This window comes from Phodopus roborovskii, unplaced genomic scaffold (genome assembly GCF_943737965.1).
Source record: "Phodopus roborovskii unplaced genomic scaffold, PHOROB, whole genome shotgun sequence".
In the NCBI taxonomy this organism is placed as follows: Eukaryota; Metazoa; Chordata; class Mammalia; order Rodentia; family Cricetidae; genus Phodopus; species Phodopus roborovskii.
The window spans coordinates 22,165,764-22,189,377 of record NW_026126459.1 but is presented as its reverse complement, the minus strand read 5'-3'; the positions used below and the strand labels follow the sequence as shown (position 1 = coordinate 22,189,377).

General features: G+C 52.4%; 1 protein-coding gene across 13 annotated transcripts in view; it reads left to right on the top strand.

The window, feature by feature from the left end:
- The first annotated feature begins 245 nt into the window (after positions 1–245).
- The window catches only part of Kmt2d (lysine methyltransferase 2D), a 36,597-nt gene continuing 13,228 nt past the window's right edge, over positions 246–23,614 (top strand). For 4 of the 13 annotated variants that reach the window (XM_051189833.1, XM_051189832.1, XM_051189829.1 and 1 more), the window contains exons 1-35: positions 246–393; positions 4,474–4,559; positions 4,801–4,927; positions 5,094–5,317; positions 5,425–5,534; positions 5,662–5,824; positions 6,129–6,294; positions 6,392–6,506; positions 6,631–6,788; positions 6,970–7,115; positions 7,252–8,682; positions 8,776–9,884; positions 10,350–10,463; positions 10,761–10,871; positions 11,662–11,766; positions 12,789–12,970; positions 13,132–13,296; positions 13,384–13,493; positions 13,588–13,635; positions 14,180–14,401; positions 14,625–14,744; positions 14,834–14,947; positions 15,161–15,291; positions 15,384–15,531; positions 15,720–15,785; positions 15,958–16,074; positions 16,269–16,406; positions 16,506–16,590; positions 16,838–17,079; positions 17,168–17,241; positions 17,457–17,507; positions 17,597–19,411; positions 19,672–19,854; positions 19,930–20,066; positions 20,411–22,275. In XM_051189833.1, coding sequence (XP_051045790.1) covers positions 4,511–4,559; positions 4,801–4,927; positions 5,094–5,317; positions 5,425–5,534; positions 5,662–5,824; positions 6,129–6,294; positions 6,392–6,506; positions 6,631–6,788; positions 6,970–7,115; positions 7,252–8,682; positions 8,776–9,884; positions 10,350–10,463; positions 10,761–10,871; positions 11,662–11,766; positions 12,789–12,970; positions 13,132–13,296; positions 13,384–13,493; positions 13,588–13,635; positions 14,180–14,401; positions 14,625–14,744; positions 14,834–14,947; positions 15,161–15,291; positions 15,384–15,531; positions 15,720–15,785; positions 15,958–16,074; positions 16,269–16,406; positions 16,506–16,590; positions 16,838–17,079; positions 17,168–17,241; positions 17,457–17,507; positions 17,597–19,411; positions 19,672–19,854; positions 19,930–20,066; positions 20,411–22,275 — 10,141 coding nt within the window. In that variant the 5' untranslated portion in view covers positions 246–393; positions 4,474–4,510. The remainder of the gene's footprint in view (positions 394–4,473; positions 4,560–4,800; positions 4,928–5,093; positions 5,318–5,424; positions 5,535–5,661; positions 5,825–6,128; positions 6,295–6,391; positions 6,507–6,630; positions 6,789–6,969; positions 7,116–7,251; positions 8,683–8,775; positions 9,885–10,349; positions 10,464–10,760; positions 10,872–11,661; positions 11,767–12,788; positions 12,971–13,131; positions 13,297–13,383; positions 13,494–13,587; positions 13,636–14,179; positions 14,402–14,624; positions 14,745–14,833; positions 14,948–15,160; positions 15,292–15,383; positions 15,532–15,719; positions 15,786–15,957; positions 16,075–16,268; positions 16,407–16,505; positions 16,591–16,837; positions 17,080–17,167; positions 17,242–17,456; positions 17,508–17,596; positions 19,412–19,671; positions 19,855–19,929; positions 20,067–20,410; positions 22,276–23,614) is intronic. The other 9 variants (XM_051189831.1, XM_051189823.1, XM_051189826.1 and 6 more) reach the window with 9 other exon arrangements.

Sequence of the window (23,614 nt, the reverse complement as noted above, 5' to 3'; positions counted from 1 at the left end):
TCCGCCCGAGCCGGGCGCGGGCGGCCGGGGCGCTGGCCGGGCCCTAGGACTGCGAGGCCGCCCGGCGACGCGGATACGGAGCCTGTTTGCCCAAGATCAAAGCCACCGGTGCTCTCTTTGTGTCCGCTCGGGATTCGCCGCCCTGGGGCTGTCCATGGAAACCTAAACTGCTGGAACCCGAGGCAGAGAACCCTTCTTGGCTTCTTGCTTTTTTTTTTTTTTTTTTCTTTCGGGGGAAGGGTGGCCACTCCGACCTGGATTTACCGTTCTTGGCCCCCTTAAGCCCCCCCGAGTGGGGGGCGGCTGTGATCGCTCTGGCGGTTGGAGGTCGGGGAGCGGCCCGGGCTCTGGCCATGTTCTCGGATGAAGATTTCTGGATCGCCCTGTGAAGAGGTGAGTGAAGTCCGCCCGGCCTGTGCCCAGAAAGGGTTGGACTGGGGGCACAGCCAGATGGACTATCTTGGCCGGTGTTGGCCTTTAGGTTGGAGAAGGGGTTGCCAGAGCTGGGGAGGGTTCCTTTGGCGGGGTCTGTCAGGAGAACCTGAGCCAGCCACCAAGACAGAACTGAGGCCTGGTTTCTTGGGGTGTGCCTCTTTAAAGATACGGGGGTTCAGGGAACTACAGGAGTTTGGGAACATGTCCAGGTAGCCTCTCTGCCTGTTTATTTTCGTATTGAGGGAGTTCGACCAAACTAGGACCCAGGCCCTGATGCCAGCACCAATCCAGGCTTCTGTCCCCCACCCCCACCCCCACCCTCCAGGGTTCCTTGGGACAGAGCAACCCTGGCCGGGGGTGCCACTGCTAGGTCGGACTTATTGCCAGATTGGACTTTAGTGTTGTTCCTACCTAGCCTGGCACCCAAAACAGTCAGAGAAGGCCATGGAGACCTGGGTCCTTCACCAGGGGGGAGGGTGGGTGGAAACTGTTGCGATGAAGGGGGTGGCTGGGGCAGATTCTGGCCTTGCTGTTCAACTTGAAACTACCCCTGCCTGGCAAAGTGACCCCAGCAAGGCCTAGTGGTGTCTTAACCTGCTTTGCCTCCCCTCCTCTCGGGATGGACATAATCTCCAGGGGATTATAGAGGAGGCTGTTGAGATTTGTTCTCCACGAATGTGGGCTGCAAAAAAATGGCTTTTGTCTCCTGCTTTCTCTGGGCCTAGTGTAGAGAGTTAGCTGCCCATGAGTCCCTGGCCAACCCTGAAAGCCCCCACCAGACCTCTACAATGCTTTTCTGGTTACCGAGTGGCAAATAGTTCTCTGATGCTGTCCCAGCTTGCAGAATGGTGAGGTTTGTACCTCTTTGCTGGAGAAATGACTTTATTTGTGCTCTTTTCTGCTGGAAGCCAGTGTTTCCACCCCTGGTAGGAGGTGCTGGGGAGAAGGGGTGTGTATGTACAGCAGGAAGGGTGAAGCATGAACCTCCTGTCTCAGCCTCTGGGCCCTGGGCTGGAACAGCCTCTCTCTCACACCTGTCATGTTGACCAGCAGGGATTTGGCTAGTGCATTTTGCTCCCTCATTTCACCCCTCCATAATACATTTGCTAGATCGCTTTGAGTCTTGTCTCAGAAAGGGGCAAGTAGGGCTTCTGTCCTTGAGAGATTTGAGAGGTGGTAGAGTAGGGTGAGCTGTCATCAGTGGTCTCTGAGTCTGTTGTCTGTTCTCCAATGACTTTCTTAGGTGGCACTGTACCTTGTTAGCTCTGGCTATCCCTAGGCTGACCTGTCCCAGGGACAATGTGTTACTATTTGGATCCTTCCTAGAGGGCTGCCTGAAAATGGGGGTGGAGAGAGGTGCAGTTTGATTCTCTAGCTGGGAACCAGGAAGTCCTGAGTCCCACTGAAGAGCTGTTCACTCAAGGGCCTGCTCCAGCCTTTCACCCCTCCAAGCCTCCATTTCCTCCCTTGCAGAGAAAATGGAGTGAAATCTATTGGTCTAGGGTGAACACAGGAAGGAAAGTGGCTGAGTAAATCTCTGCCCTCTTCTTGCTGCTTTGGGCCTTTTAGATGTAAGACTAAGAAGTGTCAGCTACTAGAACAGAAGGACCCTGGCCCAGGTACTAGCCTAGTTTCGATCCAGGGAAAACCCCCTTGGGATGTATATGTGTGTCTCTGTTTACTGGCTGTGAATGATGGGACAGGGGAAACCTTTGCCTTTATTTGCTTAAATGCCTCCAGATTGCTCTGACACTTGGTATTTTGGTATAGATGCTGGACTATAGGCTTGAGTAGTCAGGGGCTAAGGTTTCAGGCTTCTTGGAGATGCTCCTGACTATGGTACAGAAAAAGGACAGTTTGCTCTTTGCTGTTCAGTCTTTTACCTTCCAAAGCTCCATGAGTGGGACTCTTACTTTGGAGGGCATTGCTACTCTGTTCCTCAAGGCTAGATGAAGAAGGTAGTTTCTGTACCTTCTTGGGCAGTGCTAGCTTTACCAGCCTGAGAAAGCTGTGCTTGGGGGAGGGCAGAGGAATTTGTCCCTCGGCCTTGTGTGAGGCGGCCCTCCTCCTACCCACTGTATTATCACTGTTGCTTTCTATTTGTTGCTGTTTGTGGCTCCCTTGGCCTCAACTCTGAGAACAAAGTTGGTGGAGGATCCATAGAAAAAAAAATGGTAAGATGTAAACATTTAGAAAATGTTGAAGTCCTCTTGGACCTTTGGTGTGACCATTGAGTAGGAAGATGGGCCTGGCTTGAGCCTTGACCTCCAGTTCCCACTTCCTACAGGTGGCTTCGGAGGAATCCTGCTTTGTTGTAAATGGACTGTTGTGTGTGAGGTTTGGGAAGGAGGTAGTTGGGAATGGAGGTAATAGACATCAGGTGAAGCCTTGTGTCCCTCACCTGGTAGGGTCTGAGTGTCAGGAGGAAAATAAAGTAGCACCCTTTACTTTGACATGGCTCAGGGGAGTATTGCCAACATTTGGAAATGAAATTGTGAACTTAGGGAAGGAAAACTGATATTGCACTCACTGGAGAATTGGTTTACTGATCTTGGGCACTTTGAGTGTTTGTCTTGTTATTCAGCCCCAAGTGATGGACCAGATTATTTGCTGTCCTGTTTTAGAGTTTAGGGTTATCTGTACTCAGGTTGGTGTGATCACTGGCTAAACAAGGGGAGAAGAAAAGATGGGAGATGAATTTCTCAGACTGTTACTATTTACAGTTCTTTTTCTGGGATTCTCCATACCTCACCTTCTTTAGAAGCACTAGACTCTGATTAAGAAAAGGGTCCACCCCACTCACTTAACAGTTGCAGGCACTTATCCTTTACAACCTTCTGATGTAGGGTTTCTTTCCTAGTTATAATCTTGGTAATTTTTGTCTGTTTACAACAGTGTAACTATGTAGCTCTGCCTGGCTTGGAACTCTTTATGTAGATCAGGCTGGCCTCCAACTTGCATTGATCCCTCTGCTTCTGTCTCCCAGGAAATGGCATTTTTGTATGTGCCACCAGGCCTAGCATCTCTGTAATTCTTACTCTTGCCTCCTCTCAGTCTTTAGTTTGCTGCTTTGGAGGTCAAGGAAAATTCACGCAATATTCTTTGGGTCTTAAGTTTTTCAGATGTAGATTTGTGTATTTCATTGGGTTTTGATATATGCTGGACTCTCTGAGAAGGGAGAGAGGGACCGTTAACTCTGCGAGTATTTGGAAACCCTGCTTGACTTAAGAGGAAGGAAACTATTCTGCTCTGTTATGTCCTGCCCCATTTAGCCCTCCTCCAAGTAGCAATGTGCTTCCTGAGACTACAATTCCCAGCATGCTTAGCCCCAGGCCTGCTTACACATGCTCAGTCACTCTTAAGGCCCACTTCTGTTAACTACTAGGAGCATCTAAGAAAGAAGGGCAGTTGGCGTTGCTAAGGGCAACAACCTGAGGCCTTCATGCTAGGTGAGACCCAGGGCTTATTTAGTGCCGGGGCCAGTGGTGGTACTGAGTTTCATGCCTGGCAATTGAGGGCTCCTTCTATTGTGTTTGGGATGTCCTTGTTGAAAGCAGTGGAGATCCATTCATAGCTAGCCTTTAGTTTAGTACTGTGTTGAATCTCTTGCAAGACCCTAGGGATCTGCCTTTTGAGGGAGGGATTTTGGCATGGTAGGGGTAGGTTGCTACTTTCAGGACTGTAGAATAATGGTAGATGATCCGAGACCTACAGATAAAGGCCAATGAATATGGCCCAGAAGTTAAGATGAGAAAATTGATTGTACTAAATGTAACTCCATGTATTTTTACTTGGATGTGATTGCCCTAGGAACTGTTATGGAGGAGGGTGGAATTGGGAAAGCAGAATAGATACCCTGAGAGGAAGTGGGTAGTGGGATAAGACAGAATGGTTTTACTTGTCATTACTGTAGAGATTTGTAGACAAGGTTTGTCTCTGATGTCTAAGAGGTTGATTACCATGAGCTGACTTCTTATAATGGGAAAAGGCTCATTGGAGAAGCTTACTGGACATGCAAGTATCTTTTGGCACCAACAGGTCTCCCCGAGAGGGCCCTGCCCAGTCGGAGAGAGGGATGGACAGCCAGAAGCCGCCTGGTGAAGATAAAGATTCAGAACCGGCAGGTTGGTAGGACAAATTCTGAGTGCGCTGACAGCTTTGGGCTCCTCATGGGTAGCCCTTTATTTCTGGTCCTGGCACAGGTCCTGACTAAGTCTGTAATAGACAGGTAATTGAAGAACTTTGTTCTTTGAGATGCAAGTTTCAATTGCATCTCTGTGAGCCACTGAGAGTTTAGATAATTTCATGCATGTGTTGAGTGAATTTAGTAATCTCAGGCTGATATGTGCTCTTCTGTTTATTCAGCTGATGGACCTGCAGCCTCTGAAGAGCCAGGTGCCACTGAGCCAGACCTTCCTAACCTGTGCGTTGGGGAGGTCTCTGTCCCCAGTTCTGGGAGTCCCAGGCTTCAGAAGCCTCCTCATGATTGCAGGTAACTTGTTTGTGGAAAATGGGACTTTCTGGGCACATAAAGGTTTGATTGGTGTCTAGGGCTTTACAGAAGCGGATGTGAGAGAATGAAATGAGTAGGATGTATGAGTATGCCAGTCATGGGGTTGTCAGGTCCTGGCATAGTGCTGATGTTTGTGTGTCCACAGTGGGGGTCCGGCACGGCGATGTGCTCTCTGTAACTGCGGGGAGCCCAGCCTGCATGGGCAGAGGGAGCTCCAGTGCTTTGAATTGCCATTTGACTGGCCCCGGTCTCCAGAGGTGTCCTCTGGGGGAAACCCGGGGCCCCGTGAAGCAGTGCTGCCCAGTGAGGACCTGTCACAAATTGGTTTCCCTGAGGGCCTTACACCTGCCCACCTAGGAGAACCTGGAGGTGAGTGAGAGAGGTGGATTTGGAAGCAGAGTGGAAGCTGGCAGTCTTGAGTTACTAGTCACTGTGTTCATTTGTTCCTCTCTGCTTACCTCTTCCCAACTCTAAAGGGCACTGCTGGGCACATCACTGGTGTGCTGTGTGGTCAGCAGGTGTGTGGGGGCAGGAGGGCCCAGAACTATGTGGTGTGGACAAGGCCATCTTCTCAGGGATCTCACAGGTAGGTCCGAGGTGAAGGCAGGGCTGGTGGGCTCCTGTGAATCAGGGCAGAGTGCCATGCTGAGAAAGGCTGAGCTGTTGTCTAGAGACAGCTGGCTGGCTCTGAGGCTCTCCGTTCCTCCTCGCAGCGCTGCTCCCACTGCACCCGGTTTGGTGCCTCCATTCCTTGCCGCTCGCCTGGATGTCCACGGCTTTACCACTTTCCCTGTGCAGCTGCCAGTGGTTCCTTCTTATCCATGAAAACACTGCAGCTGCTCTGCCCAGACCACAGTGAGGGGGCTGCACATTTGGGTGAGAAGTCCTGTTCTTTGGAAATAGAGCAAATGAAGGACCAAGTGGGCCACAAAGCATTCTTCAAAGATATAAAGTCATTCTGTCCCAGGAAGATGGATGCAAACTTTGTTGGAACAGGGACTTTGCCTATATTTATTTACTCTGGTATCTGCAGTACCTACAGTAGTACCTAGCATGTATTTAATAGACACTTGGTAGCTCTTTTTTTATTCTGTGCCCATGAATACCTGATGGCTGTATATTACAGTGCTCAGTTATATGAGCACTGGTAGCTGACCCGCACTGTCCCTTCCTATTGCAGAAGAGGCTCGCTGTGCAGTGTGTGAGGGGCCAGGGGAGCTGTGTGACCTCTTCTTCTGTACCAGCTGTGGGCATCACTATCATGGAGCCTGTCTGGACACTGCTCTGACTGCCCGTAAGCGTGCTGGTTGGCAGTGCCCTGAATGCAAAGAGTGCCAAGCCTGCAGGTAAGGAAGGGTATGAGGGCTGATGTGTAGCCATATGCAAAGTGGGAACAGAAAATAAGGCTGGGAAAGATCTCATAATGTGTCTTGTGCCCTTCAGGAAACCTGGGAATGACTCTAAGATGTTGGTCTGTGAGGCGTGTGACAAAGGATATCATACGTTCTGCTTAAAACCACCCATAGAGGAACTGCCTGCTCACTCGTGGAAATGTATGGTGAGTATCTTCTGATGCCACCTTCTTCAGCATCTCCAGATTTGCCTTGCTTTTACTGTCCTGTGTACTCCTGTCTTCAACTGTGGTTTGACTAGTGTCTGTCTTGCATGCTCGCTTCCCCTAGACATGCCGGGTATGTCGGGCCTGTGGGGCAGGCTCAGCAGAACTGAATCCGAACTCTGAATGGTTTGAGAACTATTCGCTCTGTCACCGTTGTCATAAAGCCCAGGGAGATCAGCCTGTCATTTCTGTTGCTGAGCAGCACCCACCTCTCTGTAGCAGGTAAGCCGTGTACACTGAGATTGGGATGGGGTATCCGAAGGGGTGAGACTGACAGGGCCCATGTAAAACCAGTGTACATTCAGCAGTGCAATCCATAGTATTTATGCCTTGTCCCAGTGTGCTCTCTGGGAGCTGTTAGATGGTGAGAGCCACAGTGCCTGCTTCCCTGTACCCTCTGCAGATTTTCACCCCCAGAGCCTGGTGATGTCCCCACTGATGAGCCTGATGCTCTGTACGTTGCATGCCAAGGGCAGCCAAAGGGTGGGCACGTGACCTCTATGCAACCCAAGGAACCGGGGCCCCTGCAATGTGAAGCCAAACCACTAGGTGAGTAGGGCTTAAAGGTCCCTGAAATTAATCTTTTGTTCTGTGGCAAGAGACAGTTTTCACTTTGCCTCAGACCCTGCACTGTTTGTGGAGTTAGAGCTGAGCTTGGTAAGAATTGAATATGTTATGTCTACAGGGAGAGCAGGGACCCAACTTGAAGCCCAGTTGGAGGCTCCCCTAAATGAGGAGATGCCACTGCTGCCCCCGCCTGAGGAGTCACCCCTGTCTCCACCACCTGAAGAATCACCTACATCTCCACCACCTGAGGCCTCACGCCTGTACCCACCACCTGATGAATCACCTGAATCCATGCTCCCCGAGGCCTCACGCCTGTCCCCACCGACTGAGGAATCACCCCTTTCTCCACCACCTGAGGAGTCTCCTTTTTCTCCACTGGAGGAGTCCCCTCCATCTCCTGCACTAGAGACGCCCCTGTCCCCACCGCCTGAAGCCTCACCCCTGTCTCCACCATTTGAGGAATCTCCTCTCTCCCCTCCACCTGAGGAATTGCCCACCTCCCCACCACCTGAAGCATCTCGCCTGTCTCCACCACCTGAAGAGTCACCCATGTCCCCTCCACCAGAAGAGTCACCCATGTCCCCTCCACCTGAGGCATCTCGTCTGTTCCCGCCATTTGAAGAGTCTCCTCTGTCTCCTCCACCTGAAGAGTCTCCTCTGTCCCCACCCCCGGAAGCATCACGCCTGTCCCCACCCCCTGAGGACTCGCCCATGTCCCCCCCACCTGAGGACTCGCCCATGTCCCCCCCACCTGAAGTATCCCGCTTCTCTCCCCTGCCTGTCCTGTCACACTTATCTCCTCTGCCTGAGGTGTCACGGCTATCCCCACCCCCTGAGGAATCTCCCCTGTCCCCACCCCCTGAGGACTCACCCACATCACCTCCACCTGAGGCTTTGCGACTGTCCCCTCCTCCTGAAGACTCCCCAGTGTCACCACCACCAGAGGACTCACTTATGTCCCTGCCACTAGAGGAGTCACCCCTGTCACCACTGCCTGAGGGACCGAGACTCTGCCCTCAGCCTGAGGAACCATACCTGTCTCCCCAGCCTGAGGAGCCCCGACTCTGTCCCCAGCCTGAGGAGCTACCCCTGTCTCCACAGTCTGAGGAGCCATGCCTGTCCCCTGTGCTTGCAGAGCCGTGTCTGTCTTCTCAGTCTGAGGAACCACACTTGTCTCCTGTGCCTCAGGAACATTTGTCCCCTCAGCCTGAGGAACCGCATCTGTCCCCTCAGCCTAAGGAACCACACCTGTCTCCCCAGTCTGAGGAGCCTTGCCTGTCCCCTATGCTTGAGGAGCCATGCCTGTCCCCCAAGCCTGAGGAACTATACCAATCTCCTCGACCTGAAGAACCTCCTGAGGAACCAAGCCAGTGCTCTGCACCTAAGGCGTTATCCTTGTTTCTCCCAACTGGGGAGCCACCTTTATCCCCCATGCTTGGAGAGCCAGCCGTGTCTGAGCCTGGGGAACCACCTCTATCCCCACTTCCTGAGGAACTACCCTTGTCCCTATCAGGGGAGCCAGCCTTGTCACCTCAGCTGATGCCACCAGGTAAGGAGATGTTAATGTCCCCCTACCGTGGGGCAGTCTTGATACTTGCGGCGGCGTCTAATCTAACAGCCTCTCTTTTTCTCTTCTCCCCAGATCCTCTTCCTCCTCCGCTCTCACCTATTATCCCAGCTGCGGCTCCTCCAGCCCTGTCTCCTTTGGGGGAGTTAGAGTACCCCTTTGGTGCCAAAAGGGACAGTGACCCTGAGTCACCATTGGCTGCCCCCATCCTAGAGACACCTATCAGCCCTCCACCAGAAGCTAACTGCACTGACCCTGAGCCTGTACCCCCAATGATCCTTCCCCCGTCTCCAGGCTCCCCAATGGGGCCTGCTTCTCCTATCCTCATGGAACCCCTTCCTCCACCTTGTTCCCCACTCCTTCAGCATCCTTTGCCTCCGCCACCCTCTCCTCCTTCCCAGTGTTCCCCTCCCGCTCTGCCACTGTCTCTTCCCTCCCCATTGAGTCCTGTGCATAAGGCAGTGGATGTCTTGGATGAGGCTGAGCTGCATGAAATGGAGACTGAGAAAGGTCCAGAACCTGAGTGCCCAGCCTTGGAGCCCAGTGCCACCAGTCCTCTGCCATCTCCTATGGGGGACCTTTCTTGCCCTGCCCCTAGCCCTGCCCCTGCCCTGGATGACTTCTCTGGCTTGGGAGAAGACACCACCCCTCTAGATGGGGCTAATATTAATGCTTCACAGTCAAGGACCGGTCAGACCCCTGGCAGTTTGGCTAGTGAACTTAAAGGTTCTCCTGTGCTCCTGGACCCTGAGGAGCTAACCCCTGTGACCCCTATGGAGGTCTACGGCCCAGATTGCAAGCATGCAGGGCAGGGCTCACCCTGTGAAGAGCAGGAGGAGCTTGGTGCACCAGTGGCCCCCATACCATCTACTCTCATCAAATCAGACATCGTTAATGAGATCTCTAATCTGAGCCAGGGCGATGCCAGTGCCAGTTTTCCTGGTTCAGAGCCCCTGCTGGGCTCTCCTGATCCTGAGGGGGGCGGCTCCTTGTCCATGGAGCTGGGAGTGTCTACAGATGTTAGTCCAGCCCGAGATGAGGGCTCCCTGCGCCTCTGTACTGACTCACTACCAGAGACTGACGACTCACTGTTGTGTGATACTGGGACAACTATCAGTGGAGGCAAAGCAGAGGGAGACAAAGGGCGGCGGCGCAGCTCCCCAGCCCGGTCCAGAATCAAACAGGTAAGAGGCTCTTCAGTACCAGGTATGCTCACATTCCTGTCACAGCCCTAGCTGCCTCTGTTCCTATCTATCTGGGTTCTTTCAGACACCCTTCAGTCCAGCTCTGCCTAGCTGACCACTGTGCATAGAGGGGGAAATGATTTACCCAGGTTCACGGTCACTCAGAAATAGAATTGGGAACCAAACTTGGTATTCTCAACTCATTTTTTTTTTTTTTTTTTTTTTTTTTGTCCTTATCCCACGTTCACCATTCTTGAAAGAGAAGATTGGCCTGGCCTGGTCACTACTTGTTGCTGTTTGGAAACTTAGCTTTCCTGTCCTTTGAGTAGGACACTGGGTCTTTTTTGTTATTGTTGCTTTTATTGTTTTTTTTTTCTTTAAACCTGTTACACTGTGTCATCTTTCTTCCTCCAAGCCTCTGGACCCAACACACTTGGTGCTGAATGGCCCTCTTTCCTTACTTAGGGCCGTAGCAGTAGTTTCCCAGGAAGACGCCGGCCTCGTGGAGGAGCACATGGAGGAAGAGGGAGAGGACGGGCTCGACTGAAATCAACCACTTCTTCCATTGAGACACTGGTAGTAAGGAAGGGCTCTACAAAACATCCCCCACCCCACCAAGCTTGCTTCACATGATTCTCAGAGTTAAGCAAGCTTAAAATCCTGTCAGTTGTCCCTGATAGTCTAGGGCTTGACTGCTTGGCTCCGAGGGTTCTTGAAATCTCTATCATTGTGCCCCCCAGCTGGGGAATTGGAGTGTTCTGTCTCTGAGTCCTTCATCTTAGCCAGGAATTCACACCTCTTTCCTGAGTGTGGGAGAGAGGACAGCTTAGCTGGAGCAGGCTTCTCTTCACATTTTACAACTTTCTCCTTATTAAGGTGGCTGATATTGATAGTTCTCCTAGCAAGGAGGAGGAGGAGGATGATGATGACACCATGCAGAACACTGTGGTTCTCTTCTCTAATACAGACAAATTTGTTCTAATGCAGGTATCGTACTGAACTGGGATGACCCCAGCTTTAGTGGTGAAAGTAGGCATGCTGAGCTCTGTGTGTGGGGGGGGTGGTGGGAAAAATCAGGTACCCACTTTGCTAATGAGGAAGTGGATGGCAATTGCCGAATGGTAAAAAGGGCAGAAATGTGGTCTCAGGAGCCTAAATGATCTTGAAGTGGCTGTATATTTTGCCACATACAACTCTTACCAGACAAATCTTCACCCTGGCTAGTCTTCCTGTGATTTCTTATATTTACTGATGCGGGACTGTACTTCTGGTTACTTGAAAGGGCCAGGAGGGCATCCTAGGGAGGTACAGCTTTTGTGAGTTGGGTGGGAGATACAAGGCCTTCTGGTGACCTAGTGTCACCTATGAAATGGGCTTCTGATTGCCTCCCTGGTCTTTGTCTGGGACCTGGGACAGCGAAGAGACATACTTGCAAGGCTTAGCAGTAATGGTTGCAAGCAAGAGGACCTGAGTTCAAATCCCCAGTACCTATGTAAAAACTGGGTATGACCGTCCATGCCTGTAACCTGTAACCTCAAGTATTATGGGGAGGAGACCAGTGGATCCCAGGAGCTTGTTGGCCAGTCAGCTTAGTTGAGATTGTGAGCTTTAGGTCTGTTGAGAGACCCTGTCTCAGAGAATAGACTAGAAAGTAATAGAAGAACCCTTGACTTCTTCCATATAACCCCAACCCCATACTCCTCCCTCCCTCACACAGAAAGACAACAAGACAGAGGCAGAGGCATGCTTGGATGTTTGGGTTTCTGTGTTTCCACAGGACATGTGTGTGGTGTGTGGCAGCTTTGGCCGGGGGGCCGAGGGCCACCTCTTGGCCTGTTCTCAGTGTTCCCAATGCTATCACCCTTACTGTGTCAACAGCAAGGTGAGTTTCAGGGCCCAAGATGTACAGGCTACAGGCAAAGTTGTTCCCCTTTTCCCCTATTCCCCCATTCTTGCCTCACTGTTTTTATTATTTTATTACCTTTATCTGGTGTGTATGGTGGGGGAATGGGGAGTACATGTATCAGGGTGTAACTGTGGAGGTCAGAGAGCATCTTGTGGGATCATTTCTTTCCTTCTACCATGTGGATCCCAGGGATCAAACTCAGGTCATCAGACTTGTGGCAAGTGCCTTTGTCTTTAGAGCCATCTTATCCCCACACACGATTTCTTAAAGTGGCTGTGGCTCTTGGAAGTCACTGACTAGTTGTGCTTGGGAATTCACAGTTGACGTTGTAGTTTCTTTGTATAGGCAAAACTTGCTGGTGTAATTTAGTTCATTGTGTAAATGTTGACAATTTTACTAGTAGGAAACATGGTATATGGCTAGGAGTGGTGGCATATGTCTTTAATGCCACACAGAGACAGATCTTTTGTGAGTTTAAGATCAGCCTGGCCCATATAGTGAGCTCCAGAATAGCCAGAGCTACATAGTTGAGACCCTGTTTCAACAAAACCAAACTACGGTATAGTCTGGAAGTAGATCATAGAATAGAGACTAACTCCATATCCACAAATAGCAGTGCCTTTAACCTAAGGCATAATCAGTCTTTTGGGGTTTTTCCAAAACTATTAATTTAGTAATTAACCCATTGCTAACATTACTAGCTTGTATTAGTAACAGGTTCTAAAAGGTGAGGAAGAGTTGAGGGGAAATGAACTTAATGGGTCATCAGTTTGGGGGTCTGCTTAGTGAAGGATGTGTATTTCACTCTTAGGGTTGGAACATTGCTAGTGATGTGGTTCTCTGTTCATCAGAGACCCCAGGAGCCTCTGGAGATGTACTTTTGGGGGGCAAAGAGTGCTCTGTATAAATTTTTCTTTCAGAGGTCTGGCCTTCCGACATATAAGCCCTGTGTCCCCCTGCCCGTACACACACCTGAGGCATCTCTTTCTCTATACCAGATCACCAAGGTGATGCTGCTAAAGGGCTGGCGTTGTGTGGAGTGTATCGTTTGTGAGGTGTGCGGCCAGGCCTCTGACCCTTCACGTCTGCTGCTCTGTGACGACTGTGACATTAGCTACCATACTTACTGCCTGGACCCTCCACTGCTCACTGTGCCCAAGGGTGGCTGGAAATGCAAGTGGTAAGAACCCTGGAGTCTTTCAGGGGTCAGACAGGAGATACAGTTAGAATAGATACAATGTTGAATGCTTTTGTTTAGGGAACCAGCCTGCTGGTTTGGTTCTCAGTGAGGTGCCTCTGGGAACCTAGGTTAGGTGTTGAAGGTCTTTCTGTCTCTCCTAGGTGTGTGTCTTGTATGCAGTGTGGGGCCGCCTCCCCTGGCTTCCACTGTGAATGGCAGAATAGTTACACACATTGCGGGCCCTGTGCCAGCCTGGTGACCTGTCCTGTCTGTCATGCTCCCTATGTGGAGGAAGACCTGCTAATCCAGTGTCGCCACTGTGAACGGTGAGAGCATCCCTTTCTCCTCGTGACCCCTTCATGTGCTAGTATCAGCTGGCTTTGCTGTGCTCATCCCCATCTCCCTCCTCCCAGGTGGATGCATGCTGGTTGTGAGAGCCTTTTCACAGAGGATGAAGTGGAGCAGGCTGCGGATGAAGGCTTTGACTGTGTTTCCTGTCAGCCCTATGTGGTGAAGCCTGTGGGTGAGTGTCAGCTTGGAAGAAGCAAAGAGGACACAGTGTGTCTTCCTTGGGGACAGTGCCCTAAGCTCCTTGTGGTTTGTCCTCCTTCCCACAGCACCTGTTGCCCCACCAGAATTGGTACCTGTGAAGGTGAAAGAGCCAGGTAAGTCACGGAGATTCTGAATACCCAAACCAGCTAAGACCATCTCTTCTGCTCCATCCTCAGGGTAAATGGCCTACCTAAGGTCACTTACCAAGTTAGTGGCAAAGTTATGGTTAGAACCAAAGCCTTCCTATCTTTACTAGGCAAGTCAGCTTCTCTACTAGGAGAGTTTCATTCAGGAGAGCACACCTTTCTTCTTACAGAAGGGGACAAGGTCATCTTTTCTGCTACAGTGCAGTCTAGGGCTCAGAGTGCTATCATTCAGCAAGTAGGGTTCTTCCTGTTCCTTGTTAGCGTGAGAATCCATTCAGTGAACCCGTGGTTAATAGGTTCTGGATACACCTGGGACTCTGCAGTAACAGACTCAACTCGGGGTCCCTCAGTTGCTAGTAGAGCCTCCGGTGACTTTTATCTCCAGCCCTTAGAGTCTGGCAGGACTTGTCTGTCACTGTTTGTGTCTCAGCTGGGACCAGGGGTTGAAATTTGGAGTTTTGGTTTCCCTGGGCCTCCGTCCAGGGGTCACATGTTCTTCCCTGTTGTCCAGAGCCCCAGTTCTTTCGCTTCGAGGGTGTGTGGCTGACAGAAACTGGCATGGCGGTGCTGCGTAACCTGACCATGTCACCACTGCACAAGCGGCGCCAGCGGCGAGGACGGCTAGGCCTCCCAGGCGAGGCAGGGCTGGAGGGTTCTGAGCCCTCAGATGCCCTTGGCCCTGATGACAAGAAGGATGGGGACCTGGAGACTGACGAGCTGCTCAAGGGTGAAGGTTGGGCTGGGGAATCTCAGAGAAAGGCAGACAGTGGGAAAAGCACAGCCCATTGGAGTTGGGATGTTGGGTAGGGGCTACATAGCCACTACTGGTCATCCTCTAGCATTGTTGGTCTTGTTCAGGTGGCACTGTGGCAGGTTCCTGGGTTCCCTCTTGCAGGATGACAAGGGTAAAAGGACCCATTCCTCTGACCTGCCCCCATCTCTTGTGTCACACGCAGGTGGTGTGGAGCACATGGAGTGTGAAATCAAACTAGAAGGCCCTGCCAGCCCTGACGTAGAACCTGGCAAAGAAGAGACAGAGGAAAGCAAAAAACGCAAGCGCAAACCCTATCGGCCCGGTAAGGCCCTGGAGTGGGGTTGTGGGTCACTAGGGGGCCCCTCACCAGGTCTCTAGTGGCTTCTTGTTCCTAATTGTGCTTCCTCACAGGCATTGGTGGTTTCATGGTACGACAGCGGAAATCTCATCCACGTGTGAAAAGGGGGCCTGCTGCACAGGCCGAGGTGTTGAGTGGGGATGGGCAGCCCGACGAGGGTGAGACGGGTGAGGGCTCCAGTGGGGCCTGGGAAGAAGGTGGGGATTACAGCACATGGGCAGTGCCAGGGAGAGCAGGTGTGGGCTCACTTCAGGGCAGCCAAAGTGGGTGGAGGGTCCAACTGGTTGAGGAAGGAGTAGGTAGAGAGAGTCTCCCCACAGAGTTGACCCTGGCATGCCTAGTGTCCTCAGAAAGTCTGAGCCCTTCTCCTTTGTCTGTAGTGATGCCTGCTGATCTGCCTGCTGAGGGCTCTGTGGAACCAAGCCTTGCTGAGGGGGATGAAAAGAAGAAGCAACAGCGAAGAGGGCGCAAAAAGAGCAAGCTGGAAGACATGTTCCCTGCTTACTTGCAGGTAGCTTTCAGACTCCCTAGGGTGAAGGCAGGGTCTGCACGTGCACCACATAGCATCAAGAAACCGTCTCTCTTGACTCCTCTTTCCTGCAGGAAGCCTTCTTTGGGAAGGAACTGCTGGACCTGAGTCGGAAAGCCCTTTTTGCAGTTGGGGTGGGCCGGCCAAGCTTCGGACCCGGAGCTCAAAAGCCCCGAGGGGATGGAGGTTCAGAGAAGAAGGAGCTCACTGCCTTGCACAAAGGTCAGTTGATGGAAATGACATGCTCTGGGGTGTCCAGTCCACCTTTCTGCCTCATAGTTGGCAAAAGTGTCTAGGGGGAGGGCTGGCCAACTAAGGGTGGGCCAAGATCTCCCCACCCCCACCCCCACCCCCAATTGTGGGCATCAGGTGTCACTCACCTCTGATTGGAATGGAATTGTTCCTCATAGGAGAGGATGGTCCAGATGTTGCAGATGAAGAGTCCCGTGGGCCCGAGGGCATGGCTGATATGCCAGGTGAGGGCTGCTGGGGGAACTGGGTCTTGCTTAGTTTTGCTTGTTATCGGTTGGCTCTGCCCCTGAACACTGCCAGAGTTGGGGCCTGGACACAGTTCCCTGCCTCCTGGGGGTCACATTGGCCTCTTGTCGTACCTCCATACCTCTGTGACTGGTGGTTTTCTTCTGGAAGTTACAGGTCTTGAGGATGGGGGTGTAAAGGCATCACCAGTGCCCAGTGACCCTGAGAAGCCAGGTACTCCAGGTGAAGGAATGCTTAGCTCCGACTTAGACAGGATTCCCACAGAAGGTAAGGCTTGTACAAGGTGGTCTTCTGTATAAGGGTCCTCCATGGGAAAAGAAGTTCCTGTCTGTGGGACCGATGGAGATTTCTCTGGCGGGAGAGTCCTGGTTATACCTTCCTTGGCCATGACCATTTGTCATTCTGTGGTGTCATGTGAACCTCCTCCTCAGCAGTGTGCTTTGTCATCGCCCCCAACACAGAACTGCCCAAGATGGAGTCCAAGGACCTGCAGCAGCTGTTTAAGGATGTCCTGGGTTCAGAAAGAGAACAGCATTTGGGTTGTGGAACTCCTGGCCTAGAAGGCAGCCGTACACCATTGCAGAGGCCCTTTCTCCAAGGTGCTTATGGCAGGGAGCTGATTGCAACTCTGAGGAAGGTGCTTTGTTACCTCAGTGGGCCAGCCGCTGCTGGTTTCACTGACCCTGTTGCTCTTGCAGGTGGACTCCCTTTGGGCAGCCTCCCCTCCAGTAGCCCAATGGACTCCTACCCAGGCCTCTGCCAGTCTCCCTTCTTGGATTCTAGGTTGGTATCTGTGCTTAACTATCATGGGTGGTCCTTGTTGTCCTCTACTGTCCCGGCCCTCTATGTGGTCGCTGCCTTGCCTGCTTTTGGCTCTGAGCCACTGAAGAGACAACTGTCTGTTCTTTCTACTCCCTTCTTAGAGGCCTTCCTCAAGAGAGACAGAGCAGTGGCTTGGGGCTCTGGGCGATTTGTCTGGGGTGGGTCTTGAAATCCTTACCCTCTGTGACTTTCTGCCCCTGCGCCCCAGGGAGCGCGGGGGCTTCTTTAGCCCAGAACCGGGTGAGCCAGACAGCCCCTGGACAGGCTCAGGGGGCACCACGCCCTCTACTCCCACCACCCCTACCACCGAGGGCGAGGGCGACGGGCTGTCCTATAACCAGCGGAGTCTACAGCGTTGGGAAAAAGATGAGGAACTGGGCCAGCTCTCCACTATTTCACCTGTACTCTATGCCAACATTAACTTTCCTAATCTCAAGCAAGATTACCCAGGTACCTCTGGGTGAGGGATAGGGGTACAGCCTGGCAGGTGGAGGGGTCATCTGCCAAGCCTCCTCTGATTAATCTTTTTGCTCTTCAGACTGGTCTAGCCGATGTAAACAAATCATGAAGCTTTGGAGAAAGGTTCCAGCTGCTGATAAAGCCCCCTACCTGGTAAGAGTCTGTGGGCCAGCTTGAGACCTGACGTAGAAGCATCTCTAGGGTTTCTTCTCAGTCCCTTTCTGTCCTTTTATCCATCTTCTCCTGTCTCTTGCCATCCCAAAGCAGCTGGGTCGGGAAGGACTGATTTCTGGGGAGGCAATGTGGCAAGATTGTGGGCTGGGTTTGAGGCTAAGCACGAAGCCCTATGTTTTGTGCTTGTCCCTCAGCAAAAGGCCAAAGATAACCGGGCTGCTCACCGCATCAACAAGGTGCAAAAGGTGAGTGGATGGCTTTGCTAGAATTGGGGGCCCTGGATTAGTCACTCCTACAGCAAACAGTCTGACTGTTTTGCTTGGTCTCTCTGTAGCAGGCTGAGAGCCAGATCAACAAGCAGGCCAAGGTGGGCGACATAGCCCGTAAGACTGATCGACCAGCCCTCCATCTCCGTATTCCCTCCCAGCCAGGGGCACTGGGAAGTCCGCCCCCTGCTGCGGCCCCCACTATTTTCATTGGCAGTCCCACCACCCCTGCTGGCTTGTCTACCTCTGCGGACGGGTTCCTGAAGCCACCAGCGGGCACAGTGCCCGGCCCTGACTCACCTGGTGAGCTCTTCCTCAAGCTCCCGCCCCAGGTGCCCGCCCAAGTGCCTTCGCAGGACCCCTTTGGACTGGCCCCTGCCTATGCCCCGGAGCCACGCTTCCCTGCAGCACCACCCACCTATCCTCCTTACCCAAGCCCCTCTGGAGCCCCTGCCCAGCCCCCAATATTGGGCACCACAACTCGACCTGGGACTGGCCAGCCAGGGGAATTCCACACTACCCCACCGGGTACCCCAAGACACCAGCCTTCCACACCTGACCCCTTCCTCAAACCTCGCTGCCCCTCATTGGACAACCTGGCAGTGCCTGAGAGCCCAGGGGTCGCGGGAGGCAAGGCTTCTGAGCCTCTGCTCTCACCCCCACCTTTTGGGGAGTCCCGGAAGACCCTAGAGGTGAAGAAGGAAGAGCTTGGGGCATCCTCTCCTGGCTATGGTCCCCCAAACCTGGGCTGTGTTGACTCACCCTCCTCAGGCCCCCACCTGGGTGGCCTGGAGTTAAAGGCACCTGATGTCTTCAAAGCCCCCCTAACCCCTCGGGCATCTCAGGTAGAGCCCCAGAGCCCGGGCCTGGGCCTACGGGCCCAGGAGCCACCCCCAGCCCAGGCTTTGGCCCCTTCTCCTCCCAGCCACCCTGATGTCTTTCGTTCTGCCTCCTACCCTGACCCCTATGCCCAGCCCCCGTTGACTCCTCGACCCCAGCCCCCACCCCCTGAGAGCTGCTGTGCCCTGCCTCCTCGATCACTGCCCTCTGATCCTTTCTCCAGAGTGCCCGCTAGTCCTCAATCTCAGTCCAGTTCCCAGTCCCCATTGACCCCACGTCCTCTGTCTGCTGAGGCTTTCTGCCCATCCCCTGTTACCCCTCGCTTCCAATCCCCTGACCCTTATTCTCGTCCACCCTCACGCCCTCAGTCCCGTGACCCCTTTGCCCCGCTGCATAAGCCACCCCGACCCCAGCCCCCTGAAGTTGCCTTTAAGGCTGGGCCCCTAGCCCACACTCCCCTGGGAGCTGGGGGCTTCCCAGCAGCCCTGCCCTCTGGCCCAGCAGGTGAGCTCCATGCCAAGGTCCCAAGTGGGCAACCCCCCAATTTTGCCCGTTCTCCTGGGACAGGCACATTTGTGGGCACCCCCTCTCCCATGCGGTTCACTTTCCCACAGGGGGTAGGGGAGTCTTCCCTAAAGCCTCCTGTCCCTCAGCCTGGTCTCCCTCCACCCCATGGGATCAACAGCCATTTTGGGCCTGGCCCCACCTTGGGCAAGCCTCAAAGCACAAACTTTGCAGTAGCCACGGGGAACTTTCACCCATCAGGCAGCCCCCTGGGGCCCAACAGTGGGCCCACAGGGGAGGGCTATGGGCTGTCCCCACTACGCCCCGCGTCAGTTCTGCCACCTCCCACACCCGAGGGACCCCTCCCCTACTTGTCCCATGGAGCCTCACAAAGGGCAGGCATCACCTCTCCAGTGGAAAAGCGAGAAGACGCAGGGGCTACAATGAGTAGTAGCTCTTTGGCAACACCTGAACTCTCAAGTGCCCAGGATGCAGGCATGTCTAGCCTCAGCCAGACAGAGCTGGAGAAACAGCGGCAGGTGAGTGGATGTCCCGTAAGTGGTTCCACCATGCCTCTCCTCCAGCCCCACAATTAGAATGTCTTTTGTTTTGTTTGGTTTTTCGAGACAAGGTTTCTCTGTATTGCCTTGGAGCCTGTCCTGGAACTCGATCTGTAGACCAGGCTGGCCTGGAACTCACAGAGATCCATCTGCCTGTGCCTCCTGAGTGAGGTCTGCACCACCAAAGTCCAACTGCATGATTAGAATGGAATGGGCTTACTTTTCTGTTTTCTGGACAGCGCCAGAGACTCCGGGAACTGCTGATTCGGCAGCAGATTCAGCGTAATAACTTGAGGCAGGAGAAGGAAACAGCTGCAGCAGCTGCAGGTGCAGTGGGGCCTCCAGGCAACTGGGGCGCTGAGCCCAGCAGCCCTGCCTTTGAACAGCTGAGTAGAGGCCAGACCCCTTTCACTGGGTCCCAGGTAGGTAGGTTAGCCAGGGGTGGTGGGGCCAGAGTACTGAAGGTGGCTACACCTTCATCTACTTCTGTTGTCTAGGATAAGAGCAGTATTGTGGGGTTACCTTCAAGCAAGCTAGGTGGTCCCGTCTTGGGACCAGGAGCCTTCTCCAGTGATGACCGACTCTCCAGGCCACTTCCACCAGCCACACCTTCTTCTATGGATGTGAACAGCAGGTAAGATTCCAGGAGGTAGGGTGTGTTTGTGTGTGTGTGTGTGTGTGTGTGTGTGTGTGTGTGTGTATGTATGTATGTATGTATGTATGTTTGTATGTATGTGTAAGAGAAAGGGAGGGAGAAAGAGAGGGACGGATGGATGGATGGAGACAGAGAGACAGGATATGGGATAGATTTTGTCATTACTGTTCTGCCTCTGGTCTTTCCCTGACATTAGCCCTTCTCTGTTGTTACTCTTCCTCATTCTTTCCCTCACGATTTCTTCCATCTTCTGTCACTATCCTACGTCTCTCTTCTGTCCTCTGTATTAATTGCTTCTCACTGACGACTGAATTTTTTTCCAGGCAACTTGTTGGAGGCTCCCAGACCTTCTATCAGCGTACACCCTATCCTGGGTCCCTACCCCTGCAGCAGCAGCAGCAGCAGCAGCAGCAACAACAACAACTTTGGCAGCAGCAACAGCAGGCAACAGTAGCGACCTCCATGCGACTTGCAATGTCTGCTCGATTTCCATCAACTCCTGGACCTGAACTTGGCCGCCAAGCACTAGGTTCCCCCTTAGCAGGAATCCCCACCCGCCTTCCAGGACCTGCTGAGCCAGTGCCTGGTCCAGCTGGTCCTGCTCAGTTCATTGAGCTGCGACACAATGTACAGAAAGGACTTGGACCTGGGGGGTCTCCGTTTCCTGGTCAGGGTCCCCCTCAGAGGCCCCGTTTTTACCCTGTAAGCGAGGAACCCCATCGACTGGCTCCTGAAGGTCTTCGGGGCATGGCTATTTCAGGCCTTACCCCACAAAAACCCTCAGCCCCACCAGCCCCTGAATTGAACAACAGCCTCCATCAGACACCCCATACCAAGGGTCCTGCCCTACCAACTGGCTTGGAGCTGGTCAGCCGCCCACCATCAAGCACTGAACTTGTTCGTCCCGCTCTGGCCTTGGAAGCTGGGAAGTTGCCTTGTGAGGATCCTGAGTTGGACGATGACTTTGATGCCCACAAGGCCCTAGAGGATGATGAAGAGCTTGCTCACTTGGGTCTGGGTGTGGATGTGGCCAAGGGTGATGATGAACTGGGTACCCTAGAAAACCTGGAGACTAATGACCCCCACTTAGATGACCTCCTTAATGGAGATGAATTTGACCTACTAGCTTATACTGACCCTGAGCTAGATACTGGGGACAAGAAGGACATCTTTAATGAGCACCTAAGGCTGGTGGAGTCAGCAAATGAGAAGGCTGAGCGAGAAGCTCTGCTGCACGGGGTGGAGCCAGTATCCTTGGGCCCTGAGGAACGCCCTCCCCCTGCCACAGACAACTCTGAGCCTCGCCTAGCATCTGTGCTCCCTGAGGTGAAGCCCAAAGTGGAGGAGGGAAGGCGCCATCCTTCTCCTTGCCAGTTCACCATTAATACCCCCAAGGTGGAGCCGGCACCTCCTGCCACTCCCCTCAGCCTAGGACTGAAGCCAGGTCAGACTGTGATGGGCAGCCGAGACACTCGAGTAGGTACAGGATCATTCCCCAGCGGTGGGCACACAACTGAGAAGGGCCCATTTGGGGCCACAGGAGGAACACCAGCTCACTTGCTGAACCCCAGCTCACTGAGTGGCCCGGGTGGATCCTCCCTTCTGGAGAAATTTGAACTAGAGAGTGGGGCTCTAACCTTGCCCAGTGGACATGCAGCATCTGGGGATGAGCTGGACAAAATGGAGAGCTCCCTGGTAGCCAGCGAGTTGCCTCTGCTTATTGAAGACCTGTTAGAGCATGAGAAGAAGGAGCTGCAGAAGAAACAGCAACTTTCAGCACAGCTGCAGCCTGCCCAGCAGCAGCAACAGCAGCAGCAACATTCCCTCCTTCCTACACCAGGCCCTGCACAGACCCTGCCTTTGCCACATGAGGCTGGGCCCCCACAGCAGCTTGCTCTGGGTCTTGGAAGTACTCGACAGCCAGGTTTGGGCCAGTCACTGATGCCCAGCCAGTCACCAGCTCATGCCCTTCAACAGCGCCTGGCCCCATCTGTGGCTATGGTGTCTAACCAAGGTCATATGCTAAGTGGGCAGCAACCAGGGCAGACAGGCTTGGTGCCCCAACAGAGCTCACAGCCAGTGTTAGCACAGAAACCCATGAATGCCATGCCACCTTCCATGTGCATGAAGCCCCAGCAGCTGGCAATGCAGCAACAACAGCTGGCTAACAGCTTCTTCCCAGATACAGGTAACTGTATGTGTGCATAGTTAGTGTAATTTCTGGTTATCACTGAGTGGTCACTAAGTCTGGTACTCTAAGAAACACCTTAGTCATGGGAAATGGGATACCAGGGGCTTCAGCTAAACCCCAAAGTACTCTATGTAGAAGTGGTGAGCCCTTGGAGCAAAGGCTCTATGTCCTTGGTTAAGATTAAATTTAGTCCTCAGAGAAAAAACTCTAAGGACAAGCAAACCAGGTAAGTGAAAGATGAAATGAAGCTATAGGGCAGGGAAGCCTGTGGAGAGCAGAGGAGCATGGGCTCTGCTGTTAATTTGGAGAGGGAGGTAGCAGGGCCATACTGAGGAACACCTCACACTGACTGCACTTATTGAATAGTACTGTATTTGCCATTACAGATTCATTAAATGGGTACTTTGATTACAAAAGATGACTTAACTTACAAAAGTTAAGTAACGTGTCTAAGATTATACAACAAGCAGAGCTAGATGTGTACTTAACAGTTTTAGAAAGCCCTTTACAAAGTTGAGAATCAGTTTTCACACTCCCTAGTAGCCGAAAGTCAGAGGCAGGATCTCTGAGAGTTTAAGGCCAGCCTACTCTACCTAACTGAGTTCCAGGATGGCCAGGACTACTTAGAGCCTCTCTCAAACAAACAAATTAATTAATTAAAATAAAGCAAGCACCCCAAAAACAAAAAAGGACTTTAGGAAGGTTGAGATTGTTTGGTGGTTATTTCTGTATGGTTTATTTTTTTTATTTGTTTTTGAGTGGGGAGCTAGGAATAAGATAGGAGATGACCTATCGCAGGCTAACCTCAAACTCTCTGTTTAACTGAGGATAAAGATGGCTTTAAATTTAGGATTCTTCTGTCTCCATCTGTCAAGTGCTGGAATTACAAGCACATGCAACCATACCTGTTTTATTCTCGTTTGTTTTATTTGTTTTTGAGGCAGAGTCACTACATAGCCCAGGCTGGACTTAAATCCAAAATCTTTGTGTCATTGCCTTTTGAGTGCTGGGATTACAGTTGTACACCACTGTGCCATACTAGTTATTTTTTATTTTTTATTTTTTTATTTTTTAATCTCAGTCCTAGATTGGCAGGACAGGGGGTTATTGGGTGATGTTTTTATGTAACAGCTCTGTTGTCAAGGGGCTTTGCCACGGTGCCTGTATCTTGGCTTCTTGAGCCATGTTGGTTGTAGAATACTACTATGAAGAGTACTATCTGGCTAACATTGCATGCTTCTATTCTTGTCACATGATCTATAGCTCCATGAGGTAGGCAAAGTCGCAATCATGGTCTCTCTTCAAAAGAGGGAAACTGAGGCTTAAAATGATACAG